Source organism: Schistocerca nitens, chromosome 11, assembly GCF_023898315.1.
Source record: "Schistocerca nitens isolate TAMUIC-IGC-003100 chromosome 11, iqSchNite1.1, whole genome shotgun sequence".
In the NCBI taxonomy this organism is placed as follows: Eukaryota; Metazoa; Arthropoda; class Insecta; order Orthoptera; family Acrididae; genus Schistocerca; species Schistocerca nitens.
Window position 1 is genome coordinate 189,844,462 of NC_064624.1, and position 23,116 is coordinate 189,867,577.

The 23,116-nt window shown below is 43.1% G+C and overlaps 1 protein-coding gene and 1 non-coding gene across 2 annotated transcripts in view; one reads left to right on the forward strand and one right to left on the reverse strand.

Annotated features, from left to right (window-relative positions):
- Nucleotides 1-23,116, reverse strand: part of LOC126212763 (period circadian protein-like) — a 176,285-nt gene that overhangs the window by 18,287 nt on the left and 134,882 nt on the right. The window contains exons 19-20 of the mRNA XM_049940169.1: nucleotides 7,120-7,590; nucleotides 3,460-3,645 (exon numbers count right to left, since the gene is read on the reverse strand). Coding sequence (XP_049796126.1) covers nucleotides 3,460-3,645; nucleotides 7,120-7,590 — 657 coding nt within the window. The remainder of the gene's footprint in view (nucleotides 1-3,459; nucleotides 3,646-7,119; nucleotides 7,591-23,116) is intronic.
- Trnat-agu (transfer RNA threonine (anticodon AGU)) lies at nucleotides 11,414-11,494 on the forward strand. The gene has a single exon. It is a non-coding gene; the product is annotated as a tRNA-Thr (tRNA).

The following is a 23,116-nucleotide window of genomic DNA, read 5'->3' on the forward strand; positions in this document are numbered from 1 at the left end:
TTGTGTATACAATGTGGCGAGGCCGTTGCCATGACTAGTTCTAGTATTTTACTGAAACACCGTCTAGTCTGAGGCCAGGGATTTAAGAGCTCTTTTCGTAAACTGTTCCATTCCTTTTCACCTTCACGTATGAATCAACATATGCCCACAGACGTAAGTCTTAATAGCATCCCGTGCACTGCTACCAGTAACAGACCTATATTTTTACCTAAACTGTCAATATTTGTCCACTTTTTCAATGCAGGTAAAGTTGCAGAGGTGTCAGATGGACTCAGTATGAATGAGTCTTACACAACTGAAACTCATAACAAATTCAAGAGTATTAAATACATATTTTTGTGGTCAAAAAAACTGTGTCCTTAACCATTTTTACGCCTGTTCAAAAGGAGCAAAATTGCAAGTTAGGGTTGAGGTTACACAGGGGAAAAGCAATCACAAATGAGTAATAGCTGAAAATTTGCTCATCCTCTCGACCATTTGGGATAAAATACACGTGCTTTACAAACACATCATCATCATCGTTTTACGTGTGGGATTAGACATCAGCCAGTTTCATTTTCACAAAGTATATGTCCATCATTTCCTTGTCTGACCTCTGTCTCTCCTTCCTTTCAGGTTCCAGTTTAGCACTTTCTTGTGTAGTGTTTCATCACTCATCCTATCGTCATATCTCTGTATTCAATTGCTTCCTCATTAATAGCATGTACATTACAACTAATTTCAAACATCTTCATTTTTTAATGAAATATCTTCTTGTGCTGCCCTTCACTCTCCTCAAGAATCTCATCTCTCCTGCTTGTATTCTGCTGCCATCTTTTCTTTAATTAATCTACCTGTCACTTTCATACAACAGTAATGGTATCCCTACATTGTCAACATAGGACTGTGGTTTGGAAACTGTGCCTGTTTCTGTTTATTGTTCCACACAATGCTCGAAATTTGAGCAGTTTTTCATCTGTACTATTACGATAAGCGTAAGTCGTGTTGCAGCCGAGGTATTTAGAATGTGATACCTGTTCAATAATAATAACTGCTACCTTTAACTTGGATGCTACTTTACCAATTTGTGTGTCCCTAACCTAATCCAGTTATTCAACTGGAGAAAGAGGACCTACAGTCTAATGTGATCTCTGAACCACTTTTGCTATTGGTGGCTCCTCACATCATTAAGAGGAGAACGTTCGATTAAGGGCAGATCAAAAATTTCCATTGTGGGATTTGATCTTGAAATGTTTCAGTTTCCAAGCACGCATTTTGCCGCTGAAAGCTGTTCAATAACTTCACTGCTAATTAATATTTTCGCTTTACTGGGTATTTACCTGGAAAGGCCATAATTATCACTTTATAAAATGAAATGTTCAGTTTTTATTCTGTGCATATTTGCTTCAGTCAAAGTACAGCTATCTTGAAGACATCTTCACTACAACTACATTGCTGGCATTCAGAATAAACACTTTCACAGAATTGTCAATAATGTAAAACATTAGTCACACACCAAAGTGCAACCTGTACTGTAGCAGTGCTGTCATTTTGAAAGATGAGCACCATGCGGAACAGGGGGACCACACCAAGTGATCAAAAAGTCACAGAAAATGTGAAAAAAATTATTGAAAAATGTATGTATTAGTTTTGCAGGCTGTTGAAGCTATCTACTGAAGGAGCTGCACGAGCTGAAAGAAATTTTGACATCAACGGATGCAGAATTGAAGATAACAGAAAGATGTTGGGGATGTTGTGCATTGCAACGAGAACAAATCTAATCCAAACTGCAAATACAAAGCTATGGGGGCCAGCTTTTAACATTTTACAAAAACAATGAAAGGGAGACATAAACCACTCACTCACAATTTACGGGAATTCTGTGATCTCTATGCAGACATCTGGTGGCACGTATCTCCGGACGGGGTCATCGCTATGTATTTTGCAGCCCTAGGCAAGAATTGAAAAATGACTCTCCCTCTTTGTTTACTACCTTTGGTCACCCCGATATGACCCCCCTCCTCACCACCATCACCAACGGCATGACAATACCAATTTCCTATTACACTTTTAATCGTTGAATTAAGGTGACCAGACATCATCATTTTCTGGGGACAGTCCTCAAGCCGGCCGCGGTGGTCTCACGGTTCTAGGCGCTCAGTCCGGAGCCGCGCGACTGTTACAGTCGCAGGTTCGAATCCTGCCTCGGGCTTGGATGTGTGTGATGTCTTTAGGTTAGTTAGGTTTAAGTAGTTCTAAGTTCTAGGGGACTGATGACCACAGATGTTAAGTCCCATAGTGCTCAGAGCCAATTGAACAGTCCTCAATTTTCATGCTTTGTCCTGTCCTCAGTTTCTTACTTTTTGTCCTCAATTTTTGGAATTTCCCAAAATAAATGAATTAGGGGCTCATTTTTTTCACTGTTTGATCTGAAATTAAATACAGGGATTTTCAAAAAAAAAAAAAGACCTGATTTTGGATGGCAATAGTTACGAAACATGGAACGCGCCAGCAAGGAATTGTGTGCTGTTTGAATGGGCATGGCCTAGAGTTCATTCAATTGCTGTTATATGTCAGTCAATGTATCTTCTCAGTTTGCGTCAGTCAGAAGTAAGATGGCATGCAGTCAACAGAAGGTGTTTTGTACGTTTGCAAAGAGTGAATCAGTGACTATTACCAGCCAGGGTGCTTTTTGTCAGTGTTTGGCACTGATCTGCTTGCACCCAAAACCATTTGTCATTGGTATTGCCAATTTGAAGGCAAGATACTTGTGCAAAGTGACTGGAATGAGCTACCTTCAGATGCTGCATAATTAGAATTATCCACAACTACAGGAGGACTCTGGTGACTTCATTTTCCAACAGGCTGGAACTCCACCACACTGCACAACATTGCACATCAGCTTCCCAATGACACTCTGCCTCAACGCCAGATAGAGTGTGTGGGACCACGAGACACTGCTCTGCATTCTCGGCCCCCAAGACTGCCAGACATGACCCCGTGCAATTTTCTTCTTGTGAGGATGACATAGAAGTACTGAAGATCAAAATAACAGCTGCCATAACTTCTGTAAAAGCAGCTCCATTATATAAAGTTTATGACGAATGTGGCTATCATCTAAGTGTCAATCGTGCTGCAGCTAGTCGACACAGAGCATTTGTATTTGCATAGCTAAAACTTTAATATTTTGTGAGTATTTTGCTATTCATCCCATGTTTGAAGCGTGTTTTTATCGATAAATATGGAGTTGTGAAATCAGGTCATTCTTTTTGAAACACCACATATTTCTGCCCTCTGCCACCGTATGCGGCTCCCTAATCTTTCCTAATGGCACAAATGGCACCGCCTCTGGAAAAGTATTTGTCGAATCCGTGGCACACAAAATCGCTGCTGCATTACATTCTGAAGATGGACTGACGACTATTAGGCAAGAGGTCAAAATGTTTCGGTTCATCAATTTACGTCACGTCAGTTGCGTACCTCCGCCCCTGTGGCGGCCCCGTCCGCATCGCGACAGCTGTCGCCGTCGGAGCGCAGGAAAGAGTAGGTGTAGGAGGAACTCGACTGCCCCTGCCCCCGCAGCCCGGACCCCGAGCCGCTGTCCTCCGCTTCCGTCTCCTCCTCGCCCGATGTGCGGCAGTATTTCTGTGAGCCGTCTGACGCGCCCTGCAGAGAATGCGGACACGCGTTACACTCGCCGTAGTGAATTATTCCTGAAAAAAGCTCTACAGGTATCGAGTAAGATCACATTAAGATTTCAACTCTGTACAAAGACTGACAACTTGCATTAAGTGCACATAAATTTAAAATTGCGTACTCCACAGAATGTAGAAAAGTGGTAACCTGGAACTACAATATCAGTGAATCACAATAGTAATCAGTCAACTCTTACAAATGTAACACTTTTGTAAGCATGTGAAATGGAACAATCCCTCGGGCCAGTCACAGGTAAAGCAGTTGGCTCACTTCGGTTCACTGGTATGATACTAGGGAAATGTAGTCAGTTTGAAGCTTATAAATCATTCGTGTGTTCCACCGTAGAATACTGCTCAAGTGTGTGGTACCTGTACAAAGTAGGAGTAACAATGGGTACTGGACGTGAACAGACAAGGGTGCCACGAATGGTCTCAGGTCTGTTCGACCCGAGGGAAAGAATCGTGGAAATCAAGAATGAGATTTTCACTCTGCAGCGGAGTGTGCGCTGATATGAAACTTCCTGGCAGATTAAAACTGTGTGCCAGGCCGAGACTCGAACTCGGGACCTTTGCCTATCGCGGGCAAGTGCTCTACCAATTGAGCTACCCAAGCACGACTCACGACCTGTCCTCACAGCTTTACTTCTGCCGGTATCTCGTCTCCTACCTTCCAAACTTTACAGAAACTCTCCTGCGAACCCTGCAGAACTAGCACTCCTGAAAGAAAGGATATTGCGGAGACATGGCTTAGTCACAGCCTGGGGGATGTTTCTAGAATGAAATTTTCACTCTGCAGCGGAGTGTGCGCTGATATGAAACTTCCTGGCAGATTAAAACTGTGTACCGGACCGAGACTCATTTGTATCTCAACGCTCATTTCATACCGGTAACACCTGGTAAGTTGCCATATTTGACCTCCTTTCTTCTCGAAATCACTTCGTCAGCACGTTGCAGGTGCCACAAACTGCACAGCAACAGATGTTATCCCAACTCGAGAGCACACATACGATTGAATGTTTCAACTTCTGTAGGTGCAATTGTGCCGGATCACACACAGATCTGTGGTCATATTCGTTCTGGTACAATGTGTAGCAGCAGGGTGGAGGTAGTGACTTTAAACAATGTGCTCACTGTGCACTGAAAGGAACTGTAGACAGGCTGAAATATTATTGTATCTCATTGCTACCTATCAGAACCTCTCGGAGAGCATTAAAGATAAACACCAGTCCTAATTGTCCAATTGTAAAGTGACCTGCTTCCAAATTACATACAAAAATAACTACTATTTCAGTATACATAGAATTCAAAAACGATGCTTTGCTGATTAACATTGTTCTTATGTGAGAAACACAATATAAATGTGAAATTAATATTGTAACTAATCGAAAGAAATGTAGCACATGGTCAGGATGTACCAGTAAACCTATCATTATAAAATTACTACAGCAAATTAAATAGAACATATAAATAAAGCACGTCAATTGAATCTCCGATATATGTTTGCACTAAAATTCAGGCACTAGTTGATTTGTTATAAACAAATTTAGAAATGTGATTGTTACCTGTAACATAATTAGTCAGAAAATGTTATATTAACTCGTAACTAAGATGAAAATAGGTTCACCTTGTTCAGCACTGAGACTGGAAATTTTTAGCAATGTGTATCTCATATTCGGTTTAACTTTTAACTGTGATTTTAGATAAAATCGTAATTTTCATTGTATGTAATTGTTAACAAAAGTATAAATACAGGTCACCCAGGCGCCTCGGAGCACTCGTTTTTTGGCTAGGGTTGCGAGCAAATGTATTGTAGGTTCACTCTTTTGTCGATTGTTGTGAACTCTGTGTCGTTTGATGTCAACTTTCGGTAAACGTGACGTAACCGGTACAGTTCATTAGGCTCAGACACCAGAGTCCTGGAAATATATCGGTGTTAAAACTGCACTGTACTTTGGGATTTATTTGGGAGTCTTCCGCAATCCTTTTCACAGGCTGCACAGTGACGAGACGAATCCGGGAATTTTACAAAACCCCGAAAACTACCGTATTTACTCCAATCTATGCCGTACTCGAATCTAAGCCGCACCTGAAAAATGAGACTCGAAATCAAGGGAAAGAAAATTTCCCGAATCTAAGCCGCACCTGAAATTTGCGACTCGAAATTCGAGGGTAGAGAAAAGTTTTAGGCCGCACCTCCAAATCGAAACAAAGTTGGTCCATTGTAATAAGAGACACAATTTAGGTCGAATGAATGACGATACAGCTACAGTAGTTTGGTTCGAGTCGTAAGCTTAGCAGTTAAGCTTTACCAGGTAGCCACTGCTATGCGTCAGGCGCTCCGTCCATATTTATACGGGTACCCTTCCTTTTTCACGTGCTTCGTCTGGTTTGAATTGATTGCTTATTTTTCTTTGATCTGATAAGCGCCGTTCTCTTTGTTGCAGGTGTTTACGTCACTCTAAGCTGAAAATGCATGAGTTTAGTGAAAATTTTTCTCCGTTGGAAAATCTTTGCAGGCGCCTCTTTAGTACATTACAGTCTGCACAGAAATTAGAGTCATCTTAAGATTTAAAGATCTAGTCAATTGCCGTGCTTCATTTCTTACTGTATCACTATTCGGCATAAGAATAATATGAATATAAACATGACACGATATGTATATTCTTCCACGTTTGCTGCTGTCTCACTCTAGTTTCGTAGTTAATTAGGCAGACAGGATTTAAATGAGATAGCAGCAAACACGAAAGAATACGTGGCAAAATGTTTATATTCGTATTATTCTTATGGTGAAAAGAATACTGCATGTGATTCACAATTCATAAAAGTTCCTATTACCAACCATCTCTTCTCACAGGTAGGAAAAATTTCAGAACGTAGAGTTGGCCATATTGACAAACATACCAAACAGTCTTGCCAGTCGGTTTTTCGTAGTACATTGAAATGCTGCTATATTCGAAGACAAACAACACGGAATTTGTATTTACTTCGTTAGGTAATGTATGAAAATGCAGTGGGTGAAACTCGGGGCGGAGAAAAAAAGCTCGTCTTCCACCTTCTTTTTTAAATTTATTTACTGCCGCAGAGGTTTTGGCGCCAGCATTTATCTTTATGCCTGCAAAGCATGCCATTGTAGCGCTACATATATTCGACGGCAGAAGTTAGTTGTGGCAGCACCTATCAACATTTTTCAGAACTTCCGCTTACTTTTCACTCGATTCTAAGCCGCAGGCAGTTTTTTGGATTACAAAAACCGGAAAAAAGTGCGGCTTAGATTCGAGTATATGCGGTAAAAAACTCTCAATGTTGGTAGAATTGACGTGAAAACAACAGTGCACTGACAGCATTTCACGCAAAACATTTGCAATGCGGAGATGGCAAAACATAAACATTTCAACGAGGCGGAGGAGCTGTAGACAGGCACTTGCCGATACTAAACCGGACTCACCCTGTTCAGCACGGAAGCTGCGACAGAGGCTGCACTGGAGCCGGGCTCCACTTTGACGGAAGTGGCGCAGGAGGCGGGCCGCGGCAGTGGCTGGTGTTGGTACGACTGGTGGTGCTGTCGGTGCTGGTTTTGGTGCTGCTGCCCGACGGAGCTCTGCTGGCAGGCCGACTCCGGCAGCGGCACCGGCGCCGACACACCGCTCCTGGCTGCTCCCATCAGCTTCTCGGCAGAAGAGACAGTCAGCGGCTGCGGTGGTGGTGGCACAGCAAAACGCGGCAATTCGAGTGAGGGCGAGAGCAAGAGCGTGCGTGTGCGGCAAAACGGGAGGCGCAGCCGGCCCCTGTGACGTTCTCGTAATTCCCGCACTGCCGTAATACGATTTTGTGTACCCACAGTTTTCGAAAATTGAAAATGAACAGTATTGAAAGTTAGGCACTGTTGCAGACACCATTTTAACGGTGCCACTGACAAGTGCAGTCAGTCTGCAAAAGTGCGTCGGCACCGCAGGTAGCAGTCCGACGAGTGCTCGCGTGTCGTGTGTTGTGCCCTGTGACGTGTACGGACTTAAATGTCAATTGCTGTGGCACCCTTAAGTAATTACTTCAAGGGTACAGACTGCATATAACTAACAAGGGAACCTCTCCATCGCACCCCCCTCAGATTTGGTTATAAGTTAGCACAACAGATAGGTCTTGAAAAACTGAACACAGATCAATCGAAAAAACAGAAAGAAGTTGTGTGGAACTATGAAAAAATACACAAAATATACAAACTGAGTAGTCCATGCGCAAGATAGGCAACATTTAGGATAATGTGAGCTCAGGAGCGCTGTGGTCCCATGGTTAGCGTGAGCAGCTGCGGAACTAGAGGTCCTTGGTTCAAGTCTTCCCTCGAGTGAAAAGTTCAATTTTTTATTTTCAGACAATTATCAGGCACCCACACATAATCAACTTCGCTCTCCAAAATTCCAGGACTGTTGAGATTTGCTTGGTCATATACAGGATTTGACGGTCTACACACGGAAAAATTTTAAAACGTTAAAAACATATGTTTTGGCAGAGCACAGAGAAAACTGTGCGACTGTGAAACTGTTGCATTCATTTGTTGCAGTTTATGTGACACACTCTTATGTTTTCATCACTTTTTTGGGAGTTGTGTGACGCACATGCCGTCATCAGTGTCGTATATAATATATCAGACGTGTTTTCCTGTGGAGGAATCGGTTGACCTATGACCTTGCGATCAAATGTTTTCGGTTCCCATTGGAGAGGCACATCCTTTCGTCTACTAATCGCACGGTTTTGTGGTGCAGTCGCAAAACACGGACACTAAACTTACTACAGTGAACAGAGACGTCAATAAACGAATGGACAGATCATAACTTTGCAAAAATAAAGTAAGTAAACTTTCGCTCGAGGGAAGACTCGAACCAAGGACCTCTGGCTCCAGAGCTGCTCACGCTAACCACGGGACCACGGCACTCTTGTGCTCACATCATCCTTGATGTTGCCTATCTTGCCCACGGACTACTCAGTTTGTGTATTTTGCTTATTTTTTCGTAGTTCCACACAACTTCTTCCTGTTTTCTCGATTGATCTGTGTTCAGTTTTTCAAGGCCTATCCACTGTGCCAAATTATAACTAACTCTGAGGGGGGTGCGATGGGGAGGTTCCCTTGTAAGTGTAAACATCAGCTGTTAATTGATGGCCGTGCTTTATAAGTATCACCTCCGCAGCCAATTTGTTTGCGTCGTTGCCTTTGGTGTGAAAGGACTCGGGTTCAGATATTTTCTGAGCTAGGGAGGTCTGAAATGGCCACGTCAGGCCGAATAAGAAGCTGCTCGAGTATTAAAGGACGGCAGCGTGAGGATTCGTCTACTGGTAGTAACAGCTGGAGGGCTCGGTGACGTGTCGATTGCACGCCCCGCGATCACAGATCACTCCTCGTAAGCAGAAAAGGGTCAGTCGTAACAGGTCTAAGGTCTAATCTGTGAGTGGTGCTAAGAAAGTAGTAACCTGTACCCCAAGTTCAGCTTGAAATGGGATACTGTCTCTCCAACATCCTCCCTACACCATGCCGGCCATCATAGATAACAGCCTGGGCAAACCCTATCACATTCCCAAACCATTAGCCCAACCACAAGGTTCCTACCCGTGCAATCGTCCTCACTATAAAACTTGGCCCACTCGCCCTCCCACTACCACCTACTCGAGCCTCGACACTACTAAATCCTACAATTGCACGGGCAGAGGACACGTCAAACCACACGTGCTCTGTTCACTGCACAACACTTTATACAGGGTGATACAAAAAGGTACGGCCAAACTTTCAGGAAACATTCCTCACACACAAAGAAAGAAAATATGTTATGTGGACAAGTGTCCGGAAACGCTTACTTTCCATGTTAGAGCTCATTTTATTACTTCTCTTCAAATCACATTAATCATGGAATGGAAACACACAGCAACAGAACGTACCAGCGTGACTTCAAACACTTTGTTACAGGAAATGTTTAAAATGTCCTCCGTTAGCGAGCATACGTGCATCCACACTCCGTCGCACGGAATCCCTGATGCGCTGATGCAGCCCTGGTGAATGGCGTATTGTATCACAGCCGTCCACAATACGAGCACGAAGAGTCTCTACATTTGGTACCGGGGTTGCGTAGACAAGAGCTTTCAACAGCCCCCGTAAATGAAAGTCAAGAGGGTTGAGGTCAGGAGAGCGTGGAGGCCACAGAATTGGTCCGCCTCTACCAATCCGTCGGTCACCGAATCTGTTGTTGAGAAGCATACGAACACTTCGACTGAAATGTGCAGGAGCTCTATCGTGCATGAACCACGTGTTGTGTCGTACTTGTAAAGGCACATGTTCTAGCAGCACAGGTAGAGTATCCCATATGAAATCATGATAACATGCTCCATTGAGCATAGGTGGAAGAACATACTGACGAAACTAAAATGAGCTCTAACATGGAAATTAAGCGTTTCCGGACACATGTCCACATAACATCTTTTTTTTTATTTGTGTGTGAGGAATGTTCCCTGAAAGTTTGGCCGTACCTTTTTGTAACGCCCTGTATAGGCACGACCATCACTACACTGGCTGAGCATACGAATGAGCACAGAACAACTGCCCGACTAGGCATGTCTGGCAGCCAGCCGCCGAGAACATTCTGCAGTACGACTTGAGGAACTTCGGTGCCTGCCACTACTGCGTCACATGCACTACTCAACTACCCCAATTCAAAATTAGTTTCCCCGTTCTCCAGGGATGGCAACTTGCCCACCAAAACATCCTCATATCCTGACACCGTCCTCGACTTAATTCCGCTAATGCGCGTCTCCCTCTTTTTTCACTATATATAAACACAAGAACCCAGTAAATCTTCAGATGTAGCCCATCACAATAGGGCTTTCTTTCATGAGTGAGCAGCTACAGTACTGCAGAATAATTGAATTTCAGGTCAATGCCATATAGGTGACTTAACAGAGACTTATAAGAAAGTACATCTAAATTGAAATGGGATCACTAATATGAGCTGCAGTGGGACAATAAGCAGAATCAGCAGTGATGAATGAAAATGTGTGCCGGACCGGAATTCGAACCCAGGAACTCCTGCTTACTAGGCAGGTGCAGTAACCACTGCGCGATCGGAAACACGGTGTTACCACAACTGCACGAACTATCTCGGTACACCTCACGGCTGAGCGCCACATATCCACAGTGCCTGTCCATTATACTGCTGTTCGCTATTTAGAGATCCCACAGGATGTCGGACGTATTTGTGCATTCGCACTGAAGGAAGTGGATCCATTGGTGGTGGTGGTGGTGGTGGTGGGTAGTGTTTAACGTCCCGTCGACAACGAGGTCATTAGAGACGGAGCGCAAGCTCGGGTTAGGGAAGGATTGGGAAGGAAATTGGCTGTCCCCTTTCAAAGGAACCATCCCGGCATTTCCCTGAAACGATTTAGGGACATCACGGAAAACCTAAATCAGGATGGCCGGACACGGGATTCAACCGTCGTCCTCCCGAATGCGAGTCCAGTGTGCTAACCACTGCGCCACCTCGCTCGGTGTGGATCCATTGCCCGGCCAGGCTTATCAATTATTTGAATGCACAGTGCCTGTTCTATCTCGGCATGCCTCGTGGCCGATTCACATTCCCACAAACACCACCTACCTATCCGCAGTCCCTGTATAACGGACACGAAGTGCGAATAGGTACCACTCGACGGTAGTGTGGGTCGGCTGTGAGGCATACCGAGACAGTCCGTGCAGTTGCGATAACGCTGTGTCCCAAATGGCGCAGTGGTTATAACGCACCTGCCTAGTAAGCAGGAGATCCCGGGTTCGAATCCCGGTCCGGTACACATTTTCGTTCATAGCTGCCGATTCCACTTAACGCCACACTGCAGCTGATTGCAATGATCCCGCTTCGATTTACGTATAGTGTTTCACAGCTGCTGGATCTGTGTGGTGTCTGTTCTTTCAAAAGAATACACCCTGTGCGTTCAAATAATTATTAAAACGTTACTGTGACAGTGTTCAGTCGTAGAGCATTGGCAGATCACAGAGAAAGCCAGTTGATGTCAAGTGATAGAGACACTATAACTGTAATTGGTTGGATGCATAACAGTGTATACAGGGTGTTTCAAAAATGACCGGTATATTTGAAACGGCAATACAAACTAAACGAGCAGCGATAGAAATACACCGTTTGTTGCAATATGCTTGGGACAACAGTACATTTTCAGGCAGACAAACTTTCGAAATTACAGTAGTTACAATTTTCAACAACAGATGGCGCTGCGGTCTGGGAAACTCTATAGTACGATATTTTCCGCATATCCACCATGCGTAGCAATAATATGGCGTAGTCTCTGATGGAAATTACCCGAAACCTTTGACAACGTGTCTGGCGGAATGGCTTCACATGCAGATGAGATGTACTGCTTCAGCTGTTCAATTGTTTCTGGATTCTGGCGGTACACCTGGTCTTTCAAGCGTCCCCACAGAAAGAAGTCACAGGGGTTCATGTCTGGCGAATAGGGAGGCCAATCCACGCCGCCTCCTGTATGTTTCGGATAGCCCAAAGCAATCACACGATCATCGAAATATTCATTCGGGAAATTAAAGACGTCGGCCGTGCGATGTGGCCGGGCACCATCTTGCATAAACCACGAGGTGTTCGCAGTGTCGTCTAAGCCAGTTTGTACCGCCACAAATTCACGAAGAATGTCCAGATAGCGTGATGCAGTAATTGTTTCGGATCTGAAAAATGGGCCAATGATTCCTTTGGAAGAAATGGCGGCCCAGACCAGTACTTTTTGAGGATGCAGGGACGATGGGACTGCAACATGGGGCTTTTCGGTTCCCCATATGTGCCAGTTCTGTTTATTGACGAAGCCGTCCAGGTAAAAATAAGCTTCGTCAGTAAACCAAATGCTGCCCACATGCATATCGCCGTCATCAATCCTGTGCACTATATCGTTAGCGAATGTCTCTCGTGCAGCAATGGTAGCGGCGCTGAGGGGTTGCCGCGTTTGAATTTTGTAGGGACAGAGGTGTAAACTCTGGCGCATGAGACGATACGTGGACGTTGGCGTCATTTGGACCGCAGCTGCAACACGGCGAACGGAAACCCGAGGCCGCTGCCGGATCACCTGCTGCACTAGCTGCGCGTTGCCCTCTGTGGTTGCCGTACGCGGTCGCCCTACCTTTCCAGCACGTTCATCCGTCACGTTCCCAGTCCGTTGAAATTTTTCAAACAGATCCTTTATTGTATCGCTTTTCGGTCCTTTGGTTACATTAAACCTCCGTTGAAAACTTCGTCTGTGTTCTAGGCGGTGGAATTTCAACACCAGAAAAATCCTCTGTTCTAAGGAATACACCATGTTGTCTACAGCACACTGGCACGTTGTGAACAGCACACGCTTACAGCAGAAAGACGACGTACAGAATGGCGCACCCACAGACTGCGTTGTCGTCTATATCTTTCACATCACTTGCAGCGCCATCTGTTGTTGAAAATTGTAACTACTGTAATTTCGAAAGTTTGTCCGCCTGAAAATGTACTGTTGTCCCAAGCATATTGCAACAAACGGTGTATTTCTATCGCTGCTCGTTTAGTTTTTATTGCCGTTTCAAATATACCGGTCATTTTTGAAACACCCTGTATAAACTAGTGGTAGTCAATGATAATACTGCTACAGAGAACTCAATTGTGAAGTTACAATACCGTATTTGTCTGCTGCACGCACCATGTGGGAGGGATTAATTAATGCTTCCTGTAGGGTGCAGGTTCCTACTTTTTAAAACTCTGAAGTACACACCTAAGTTAACAACTGATGTCTACTCCTGGTCCTTTCTGCTCTGCAATAAACACAAAGAAACTTCGGTCCCTATATGCCACTAAACTCCAATGAAGTAGTTATTAACTGGTGCTACACAATTCAGCTCTTAATTTCACATATATCGAAGGGCAACAATGACTGCAGAACACGCAACACTCGCAAGTGCATGCGGCGCCTGCCACTTTTCACGCCAACTAACTGTGCTCGCCAGTTACGTTATTACGGTGGCACCTGCAACAGTACTGAACTTGCGACATCACTCATTTGAAATTGTTCGAAACTACAGATTCGTGAAAGCGTATTACGGGAATGCGGGAGTTACGGGAACCTCACACCCTGTCGTTGGGTGCCGGCCAGACCCCAGCTGCAGTCCCCTTGTCTACAAGGATGTACCCAAAAATAACCAGATTCACAACTCGGCACCCACACCCTTCCTATCAATATTTCTTCCCGACACTCTACGAGCGTAATTTCTCGAGTGAGTCGGCAGTGTTAAACGCAGACTTTGATCACTGTCAGTTGACTGGTGGACAACGAAATTCTGTGACGCGATGTAAGATGGATTTTTCCTAAATGACATGCAACACTTTTATCCTCTTAGGTCGACCAAAAGATGTTTGTGGAAACTGAAAGCTCAGTTTAGGTAGTCTAAGTGTGGGGCACCGCACTGAGCACACTTTGACTTAATGTACGTGCACGTGGGGTGCACAACCTGCCAACTCCGGAAATCGGTAAGACGTGACAGAAACTGCACTGGGGAGACTCACTCGTACTTTTGTGCCGCGGGTTGGTGGTGCCTCGGAAGTCTCGGAGAAAAAAGGACACTGGCAAGAATTTAAACAACTGAACATTTGAAGATCATACCCGAGAACTGTCATGCGGTCACTTCACTACTGAATGTCAAAGCATCACATATGCACATTTCTATGCATTGAAAGTTACAACTTACGAATCACATATGTCACCTGCCATTATAAATGTACGAGGGCGGTTCAGAAAGTAACCTCCGATTGGTCACAGTGCGGGTTGTGGGGGGAGTAGCGACGCCATCTGTGCGTTCGCGCACTCAACAGGTCAGTCGGCATCAAGCCGTGGTCGAGTGAACGTCGTACCTGCACTAGTTTAGTTTTTGTGGCAGTTTGAAATGTGTGCTGCAATAGAAAACCCCGCCAAATGTGAAGTGCGTGCTGTCATAAGGTTTTTTACAGCCAAAGGATATTCTGCAGCAGCTATTCATCGTGAGCTTTGTGCCGTGTACGGACCGAGAGTTATGAGTGAAGGAGTTGTCCGTGAATGGGTACGTTTATTTAAAAGTGGACGAGAAAACATTCGTGATGAAGAGAGGAGTGGTAGACCATCATTGGTGACTGACGAACTCGTTCAGACAGTTGATGCAAAAGTTCGTGAAAATCGACGTTTCTCAATGTCGGAGTTGTCTACTGGTTTTCCACAGATTTCTAAGACTCTCTTGTACGAGATAGTGACAGCAAGATTGGGTTACCGTAAGTTCTGTGCACGATGGGTGCCCAAAATTCTTACCGACCACCACAAAACTCAAAGAATGGCCTCTGCATTAGACTTTCTGTCACGTTATGAGGACGAAGGAGAACCATTGTTAAACAGAATCGTGACCGGTGACGAAACCTGGATTAAGTACGTGAACCCTGAGACAAAAGAACAATCAAAGATGTGGGCACATTCAAATTCGCCTACCAAACCGAGAAAAGCCTCGCAAGATTTTTCTGCCAGAAAACTGATGGCAACGGTGTTTTGGGATGCCAAAGGGGTGTTGTCGGTTGAATTCGTGGAACGTGGTACGACCATTAATCGAGACGTGTACTGTGAAACAATAAAAAAGTTACGACGGGCTATACAGAACAAACGCCGTGGTATGCTGACTTCCGGTATCGTTTTTTTGCACGATAACGCCCGTCCTCACTCTGCTCGCAGAACAACGGCCCTTCTCGAGTCCTTCAAGTGGGACGTTATCAACCATCCACCTTACAGCCCAGACCTGGCGCCAAGTGATTATCACCTCTTCATGCATTTGAAGAAATGGCTCGGGTCACAGCGGTTTGATGACGACGAAGTGCTCAAAGATGCGGTCACAGGCTGGCTCCAGGCACAAGCGGGTGATTTTTATGCAGAAGGAATTTCAAAGCTTGTGAAGAGGTACGATAAGTGCCTCAATCGCTATGGAGACTATGTAGAAAAATTGTGCAAAGATGTAGTTGTAAGATGTATATATTAAAATATTTTTATTTAACTTGGTGTATTTTTTTAAATCAACCGGAGGTTACTTTCTGAACGGCCCTCGTAGATGTGAAATGGAAACATCAGAGTTATAACACAGAAGAGTTAACACAAACCCGATTGCGTCATTTCGATAGCTTAAATAGAACAGGGCTCTCTTTCAACACCCACTGCAACTGCAACAGGACAAGAAGGCCCACTGCACAGTTTAATGGCACTGCACAGCTGGTCCACTGCAGAATTAGCTTCAATAATGTCAGCTGAAGTGACAGATTATGTAAGGAGTGGATCACACCGTAACCTAATAACCTACTTACACTCCAGTGACTGTTGCAAAAATCAGGACTTTCCCACATTTGCCATTTTACTGGCAGAGAGCGGAAGGGATTCTTTTTTCATTTTTACAACGAAGATTATTACAGCAATTCCTTGAGGAGTTATAACTTAAGCAAAACACTAGAGTCGTAGTCAGTCGAGACCTAACAGAGGATAATAGGATGAGAGAGAGAAGCGTCTCAGAGTGATGCAATCTTTTACCTACACCGTTTCGCATCTACCTGGAAGTCATCACAGGTGACTGCACACGGTTTGCCGAATCTGAGAAGGAGAAACGGTGGATAACTTAAATTGCAAATTCACAGACTTCAGAATGAAAAAAAGTAATAAAAACACCGAAACTATGATACTGGTTACAAAATACAAGTACTTGTAAAATATTATAATGGAGGACCTAATGTGTGGCACACACATAAGATCAAAAATAATGTTGGACACAAAAAGATTGCTATGTGGGCCAATGAATAATCAAGTCCAAGTTGGTGTAAAGCTAATGGAGCATTGCGCAAACATGTTGAAGGAGATGTGATGCTTAAAGCTTTCCCAGCGTACTGATTGTTCCGTAAAAAGACGGGAGAACTGCCAGATATGAGTAACGTTCTGCCACAATATTTCAGCGCAGAGTCTTCTGGCCATCTTCAGGTGAATGCCACTGTAGTAGTACTGGCGAGTACGTGCTGAGCTCCACTATTTAAAGCCGTACTGAGGTGACATTGCGCATGCGCTGCTCAGCGTGAAGCCTGGCGTATCGGTGTCAGGTCGATTTCCATCTTTATGCAGATAACTGCGTCGACTACGAAGTTTCTCTATAACAGGATTCCGAGCAGAGTGCAGCTGATAACCGCTATCTCGATTGATGAGAGTCTCGTTGTCAGACAATCTTATTTCCACAGATTCATTGATAATCGAGCTCCAAAAGTTTGATGTACGGGCCAAAATTTTTGTGTCGTCTTAATTCGTGGATTGGTCTGTGGAAATACAATGTTCGGCGATTGCGGACTCGGTGGGTTGGAGAAGGCGAGTATGCCGTCGGTGTTCCACAATGCGTTCCTGCACAGTTCGTGTCGTTTGCCCTATATACGATTTGCCGCATTCACACGGAATTTTGTAAACACCTGGTTTACACAGGCCCAGGTCGTCTTTAACGGATCCCACCGGTGATGAAATTTTGGAAGGAGGACGAAAGATGACTCTCACTTGATACTTTCTCAATATTCTGCCTATCTGTGAAGAAATATTCCCAATAAATGGCCGTTCTCAAAACCTTGGTCCACCATGCCCATGCTATCTCTGACGCCAACAGTCTTCGAGTGGAACTGGAACACCTGCAAAAAGTGTTTTTGAAGAATGGCTTTTCACCTAGGCAAGTGAACAGAGTGATGAAGACCTACAAACGACGGAACAAGGAAGAGGAGGAGGCTTTCAGGGTCGACTGTTTATCTATCGGGAGTGGCAGTAAGAGCAGCTGCCGTAATGCAGTGTTGTAAGTTTTTGATGTTCTGTCATAGAAGCGGAATATAGACGCAATCCTTAGCATAACAGCACAAGAAAAAAAAGGTGTGGTTACCGTGGTGCCACTCGAGTAGTGCCAAATCAGTGGCCTCAAAATGGCCTATCCAGCAAAATGGTAATGCCACATTCAGGTAAATTCATACATAACTGTGGAAATGAGGAGTAATGCCACCTTCTTGAAAGATAAAATCCCTGCTTGCCACAACTGCAGCAATTCAGATAGGTGATGCAGCATGACATAGCAGGTTATACCGTTGACAGTTCTGTCTGTGAAGAAGAAGGGTCCACTCATCTCCTATACCACATCACTGTGCTGTTGTGAACTGGTTGCGTATTGCAAAACTGGCCACAGAAAGTTGTTTGCACACTAACTACCAATCAGCAACAGGCAAATTCTGGCACACGACAGGCTTTCGATGCGGTTTCGTTGCCATTTTCAGCAACTACGGTTGGTGCCATTTCCAAATTAGCTTGCCAAAACCACATTCAAAAACAACTTTGTGAGTTTGGCTTTCATGTACTATTTCTTTTGTTATGCTGTATCATGTTTAGCCATTTACGTACTGATTTTTTTTTAAATTTTTCATGGCCTCTATAATTACCCTGTACTGTTTTGGTCTTGGGGTATAGGGAATTAAAGACATTGTATTTTGCACTGCCAACCACCAGGGCAAGCATCTGCAGACATATACGTGGTACGGCTGGGGGGAGGGAGGAGGGCGACCTCTGGTACATGTGATAAACCTTTTGCATTTCTTTTGTTTTCGTCTTCTTTAAAGGCAAAGAGAAGGAGAAAAGATGAAGCAGTAGCCCATCATAGAGCCTATGCCTACCGCCAGGTATTTTTTATTTTCAGTTGTTAAAAAACAGAAGAGATTTTCTAGTACCAGTAGAGGGAAGAAAGGATTCGCGCTCAGCTAGTGAACGAGTGAGAAGCACGCAATTTTTAGCGAGTAATTGTAGACCGCCATTTTGGGGTCGCTATGAATAAGTGAGGAGTATGTATTCCGTATGTGCACCTTTTAGGAAAATACAGTATTGTGTTATTAACTGAAAGGTCGTGTGAGTTGTTATTTCAAATAGTATGATAATTACAAAAACTGAAGCCCACCCTTTGGAAAATTACGAGGATCCGATAAGCTTAATGGGAACACGGTCAAGACTTCAAAGGTGAACACGGCAACCAAACGTAGCATTACAAAGAATGGTAAGCACAAATCTACAGCAGAGAAAGAAACTACTTCGCCCTGCAAAATAATATGAACTAATACCTACTTATTTCCAGGCATAGCTCAGCTTATTGTGCTTGTCATTCATACCAAAAAATTAATCTCATTAATTCAATACATTTTATTATCGTCTATTCCATTATTTTATTATATTATATACACCACATAGCCCGGAGGTATAGATAACAGAAATATACTGGAATGAAGAAGGTGATAGCACCTCAGACTACATAAGGGTACAGAATCTCGGTTTGGCCCTTAAATATTATGCCACTTTTTCACTTGCACAAGGTGTGACACCCAAGCATTTTTCATTTTAGTAGAAACTATTTAGAAAAATTCAGATAAACATGGCCGTATTGTGTTGTAGCACCTTCCTGATGCACTCCATGTTACCGAATTGTGCTTCTGGTTATTTTGTTGTACAGTCACTTCAATTTCTCCCAGTAGCCAATCTTCCACAGAGACTTCTCTGCAGCTCAAAGCTTTGTGAAGGCAGTGGTAATCATGTGTGAGATATCTTCCTGACATGAAATTGGAGGGAGTGTGTGACTCTCAGCTAAAGACTATTATTCTTACTTGCCCCCAAACTAACTTTGCCAAAACAGTCGAGACATGTGTAGTACTTTATTGCAATAATACACAAAATATCACAGCAAAACGCATGCACATCAAAAGAAAATTGCAAGCTTCCAGATAAGTCATGTTGAATAAAGTAAAACAAAACTGTATTTCATTAGTTTCATTGCGATAACATACATAAGTGCAGACTACGATTACTCAGCAATTCCAGAGTGTGTAACTAAGTGAGGTAGAAGAGACTACATAGTGCTAAGTCTTTGTTGCAACATGCCATTTATCTTAATATGTTTTGACACTCAGAGCCTTAACTGATGACAAGAATAACAAAATCTTAAACTTTGCAAAAAACAGCTACATTCCACGTGGTTTCCCACCATTTGGCATTTCCCTCACGATATCCTGATGTTCCTCCCACTGACTTCATAAAAAGTATGTCCTAGGCATCACCACCGCTTTAAAATGCAGACCAGACAAATAAACACAGTCAAAACTCTTTCCCTTTCTGCTTCAAACCTTCTCGCTGTCTTCATCCCCGACAACAGAATGAAATAAGACCCTTTCACAATGTATTCAAAATTAAACTGTGTACATCTGCACACTCAATCATCAAAATAGGTGGTTTCCACAAATATTTAGACTCTTACAAAATCAGTTCTTAAACTGCCCATACTAATTAGTTCAATGACACTGAGGATGTGCGACATATGCACTGTAACTTATTTACTTTCTAAAAGCTCATTCTGACTTACAGCCTGTGAAACGGAGTCAAATTTTAGCTTAGCAAATGCTTCTGTATGCCCCCCACCCCAGTCTATTTTCTTTCCTCACTCTAGAAGAACACTTCTCTACTTCTAATTTTTAAGAATGGCTATGTTCTTATAAACACATTCAGATGCCTCTCATTGACAAGTCTTTTCTTAATCATAATCCACGTATAAATCAACAGCATCAAACATCATTATGACATACAGTAGCAATTAACACAGAGAAGAGAGATCAAGAAAACATATGAAGGTGCAAACGTTATGCGAAATGCCTTGCCTTTAGTTTTTTTAAGGTGCAAAAGCTAAAATTGTAAGAATGAAATTGTTGAGAAATCCCATAAACTGTATACACAGCTCTAAAAAATATCCCCAACTTCCATACCTGGAACACACAGGAAAGGCACCCATCTAAAAGAGTTCATGACTTACCTGCTGTTAAACTCACTCACTCTCTATTCAGTTTCTTTCTCCCAAAATGGATGTGATTTGCCTGGTTTAACAGGTAGCACAAATGTTTTGAGTATCAAAGCATATACAGAGTACGACAGGATGTAGAACAGACTAATAATGTTGTGTCATCACAGTAGTATAGCCATTTCAGTTTTGAGCAAGTAAACAGACATATGAACAATAAAACGACATGAGTGACACAGCAGAGAAAAAGCCTGTTACATGTAACTTTAATTTACAGTTGTCTGCAGGTAATGCAACAGCATAATAAATGGTTCACCAAATTTCAAAACTATTTTCAGTTTTTTTTCTGTTTGTATTTGATTACTAAACATTAGATGAGCAAAAGTAATCAATCATATGCTTTCCAATAACAATGCACTCACTCTAATGTTGCTTGATGATTTACACAGTTAAGAGTTGCTGTAGTTCTGTACTAAGCATGAATCATAATTCAAGAAAAACTTTGTCTTTTCATATTTAAAGTTGCTTGAATAGTAACACAAAATTTACAGTAGTAAACAGCACCATACACTTAAAAAATGTAATCATCTCACAGGTAAATCAAAAGTCGGTGAACCTGGTGTGTGGAAGTCCACAGATAATATAAATGAAACTGGTATGTATTAAAGTTGGCCACTTCAAAGCTATTTGATATTCATCGTCACTGTGCCACCTATAACTTTACAGGAAGGCAACACTTAACACTTAGTTTATGTCCAAGCCTGCCCAGTAATAAAATTATCTAAGATTGCCACCATGAACAAAAAGTCTCCTAAAAATCGGTAAACAGTCTCTAAAGGAATTATTTGCTGTGCACATTCAGTACAAAACAGTATAATTCTCTTTAAATAATCTCTCACACACTCACTGCAAATTAGCCAGTACATGCAAAGTGCTGCTGCATTATTGTACACAAGAATTAGTGTCAAAATCTTTGGATGGAAGAACGCAAGATTAGTGTTAAATATGCTCAGTGGATGAGTGCAGTGGGGAAAGACAATCAAAACTAGTCTGTGAGCATGAAGACTGTTGTGAGGGCCATGTGATACTCTTACAAAGCAATATACGCTAGAGGCAAACAAACTTTGAGAGGCATTTTGTTTTCTGTGATGCAGATACTGTGAGAATATATGAGGGTTGAATGAATAGTAATGTCTCCACCTTCATTAATTGGGTTTGTATGGGAATCTTTTAATAAATCAAATGCAGAAATAATCCTTAGAATGTGATCTTTAGTTACCAATATTCACTTTTCCACATAATTACCAGCCAATCGGATACATTTCTGCCGACGATGAACAAGTTTTCTGAAGCCGTCACAGAAGAAGTCGACACTCTGTTTCCACAACCACAGTCTCTGTTCTCTCAACGTCTTCATCAGAAGCGTAATGATGTCTCCGCAGATCATCTTTCACTATGGGGAACAGATGGAAGTCAGACAGTGCTAAATCTCTGAAGTTCTGCTCTGTTGGCACATGAAGTGTGTGGTTTGGCATTCTCATGCTGCAGGAAAACCATTCCTTTTTCCTGTCGGACCCTTGTTAGCTGTCGTTCCAGATTTCGCAGCGTTGTGATGTAATGCTCTGAATTTACTGCTGTTCCACAATCAAGGAAATCAACATGGATAACACCATCTGCATACGAGAACATTGTGGCCACGATTTTTCCAACTGAGGGCTGCGTCTTGAATTTCTTTTTCTGACAAGGGAACCTCCCCATCGCATCCCCCTCAGATTTAGTTATAAGTTGGCACAGTGGATAGGCCTTGAAAAACTGAACACAGATCAATCGAGAAAACAGGAAGAAGTTGTGTGGAACTATGAAAAAAATAAGCAAAATATACAAACTGAGTAGTCCATAACAAGATAGACAACCTCAAGGACAGCGCGAGGTGAGAAACGCCGTGGTCCCATGGTTAGCATGAGCAGCTGCGGAGCTAGAGGTCCCTTGTTGAAGTCTTCCCCCGAGTAAAAAGTTTAATTTTTTTCAGACAATTATTATCTGAGAAACTGTTATGTTTCATAACTTTTTTGGGAGTGATTATCACAGCCACAAGAAAACCTAAATCAGGCAAGGTAGAAGAATCTTTTTACCCATTCGCGAACTGTACAAGTTAGGTGGGTTGACAACATATTGCAGTCATGTGACGCACATGCCCCCACCAGTGTCGTATAGAATATATCAGACGTGTTTACCTGTGGAGGAATCGGTTGACCTATGGCCTTGCGATCAAATGTTTTCGGTTCCCATTGGAGAGGCACGTCCTTTCGTCTACTAATCGCACGGTTTTGCGGTGCGGTCGCAAAACACAGACACTAAACTTGCTACAGTGAACAGAGACGTCAATGAACGAACGGACAGATCATAACGTTGCAGAAATAAAAAAAGTAAACTTTTCACTTGAGGGAAGACTTGAACCAAGGATCTCTCGCTCCGCAGCTGCTCACACTAACCACGGGACCATGGCGCTCGTGGGCTTACATTACCCTTGATATTGCCTATCTTTCGTATG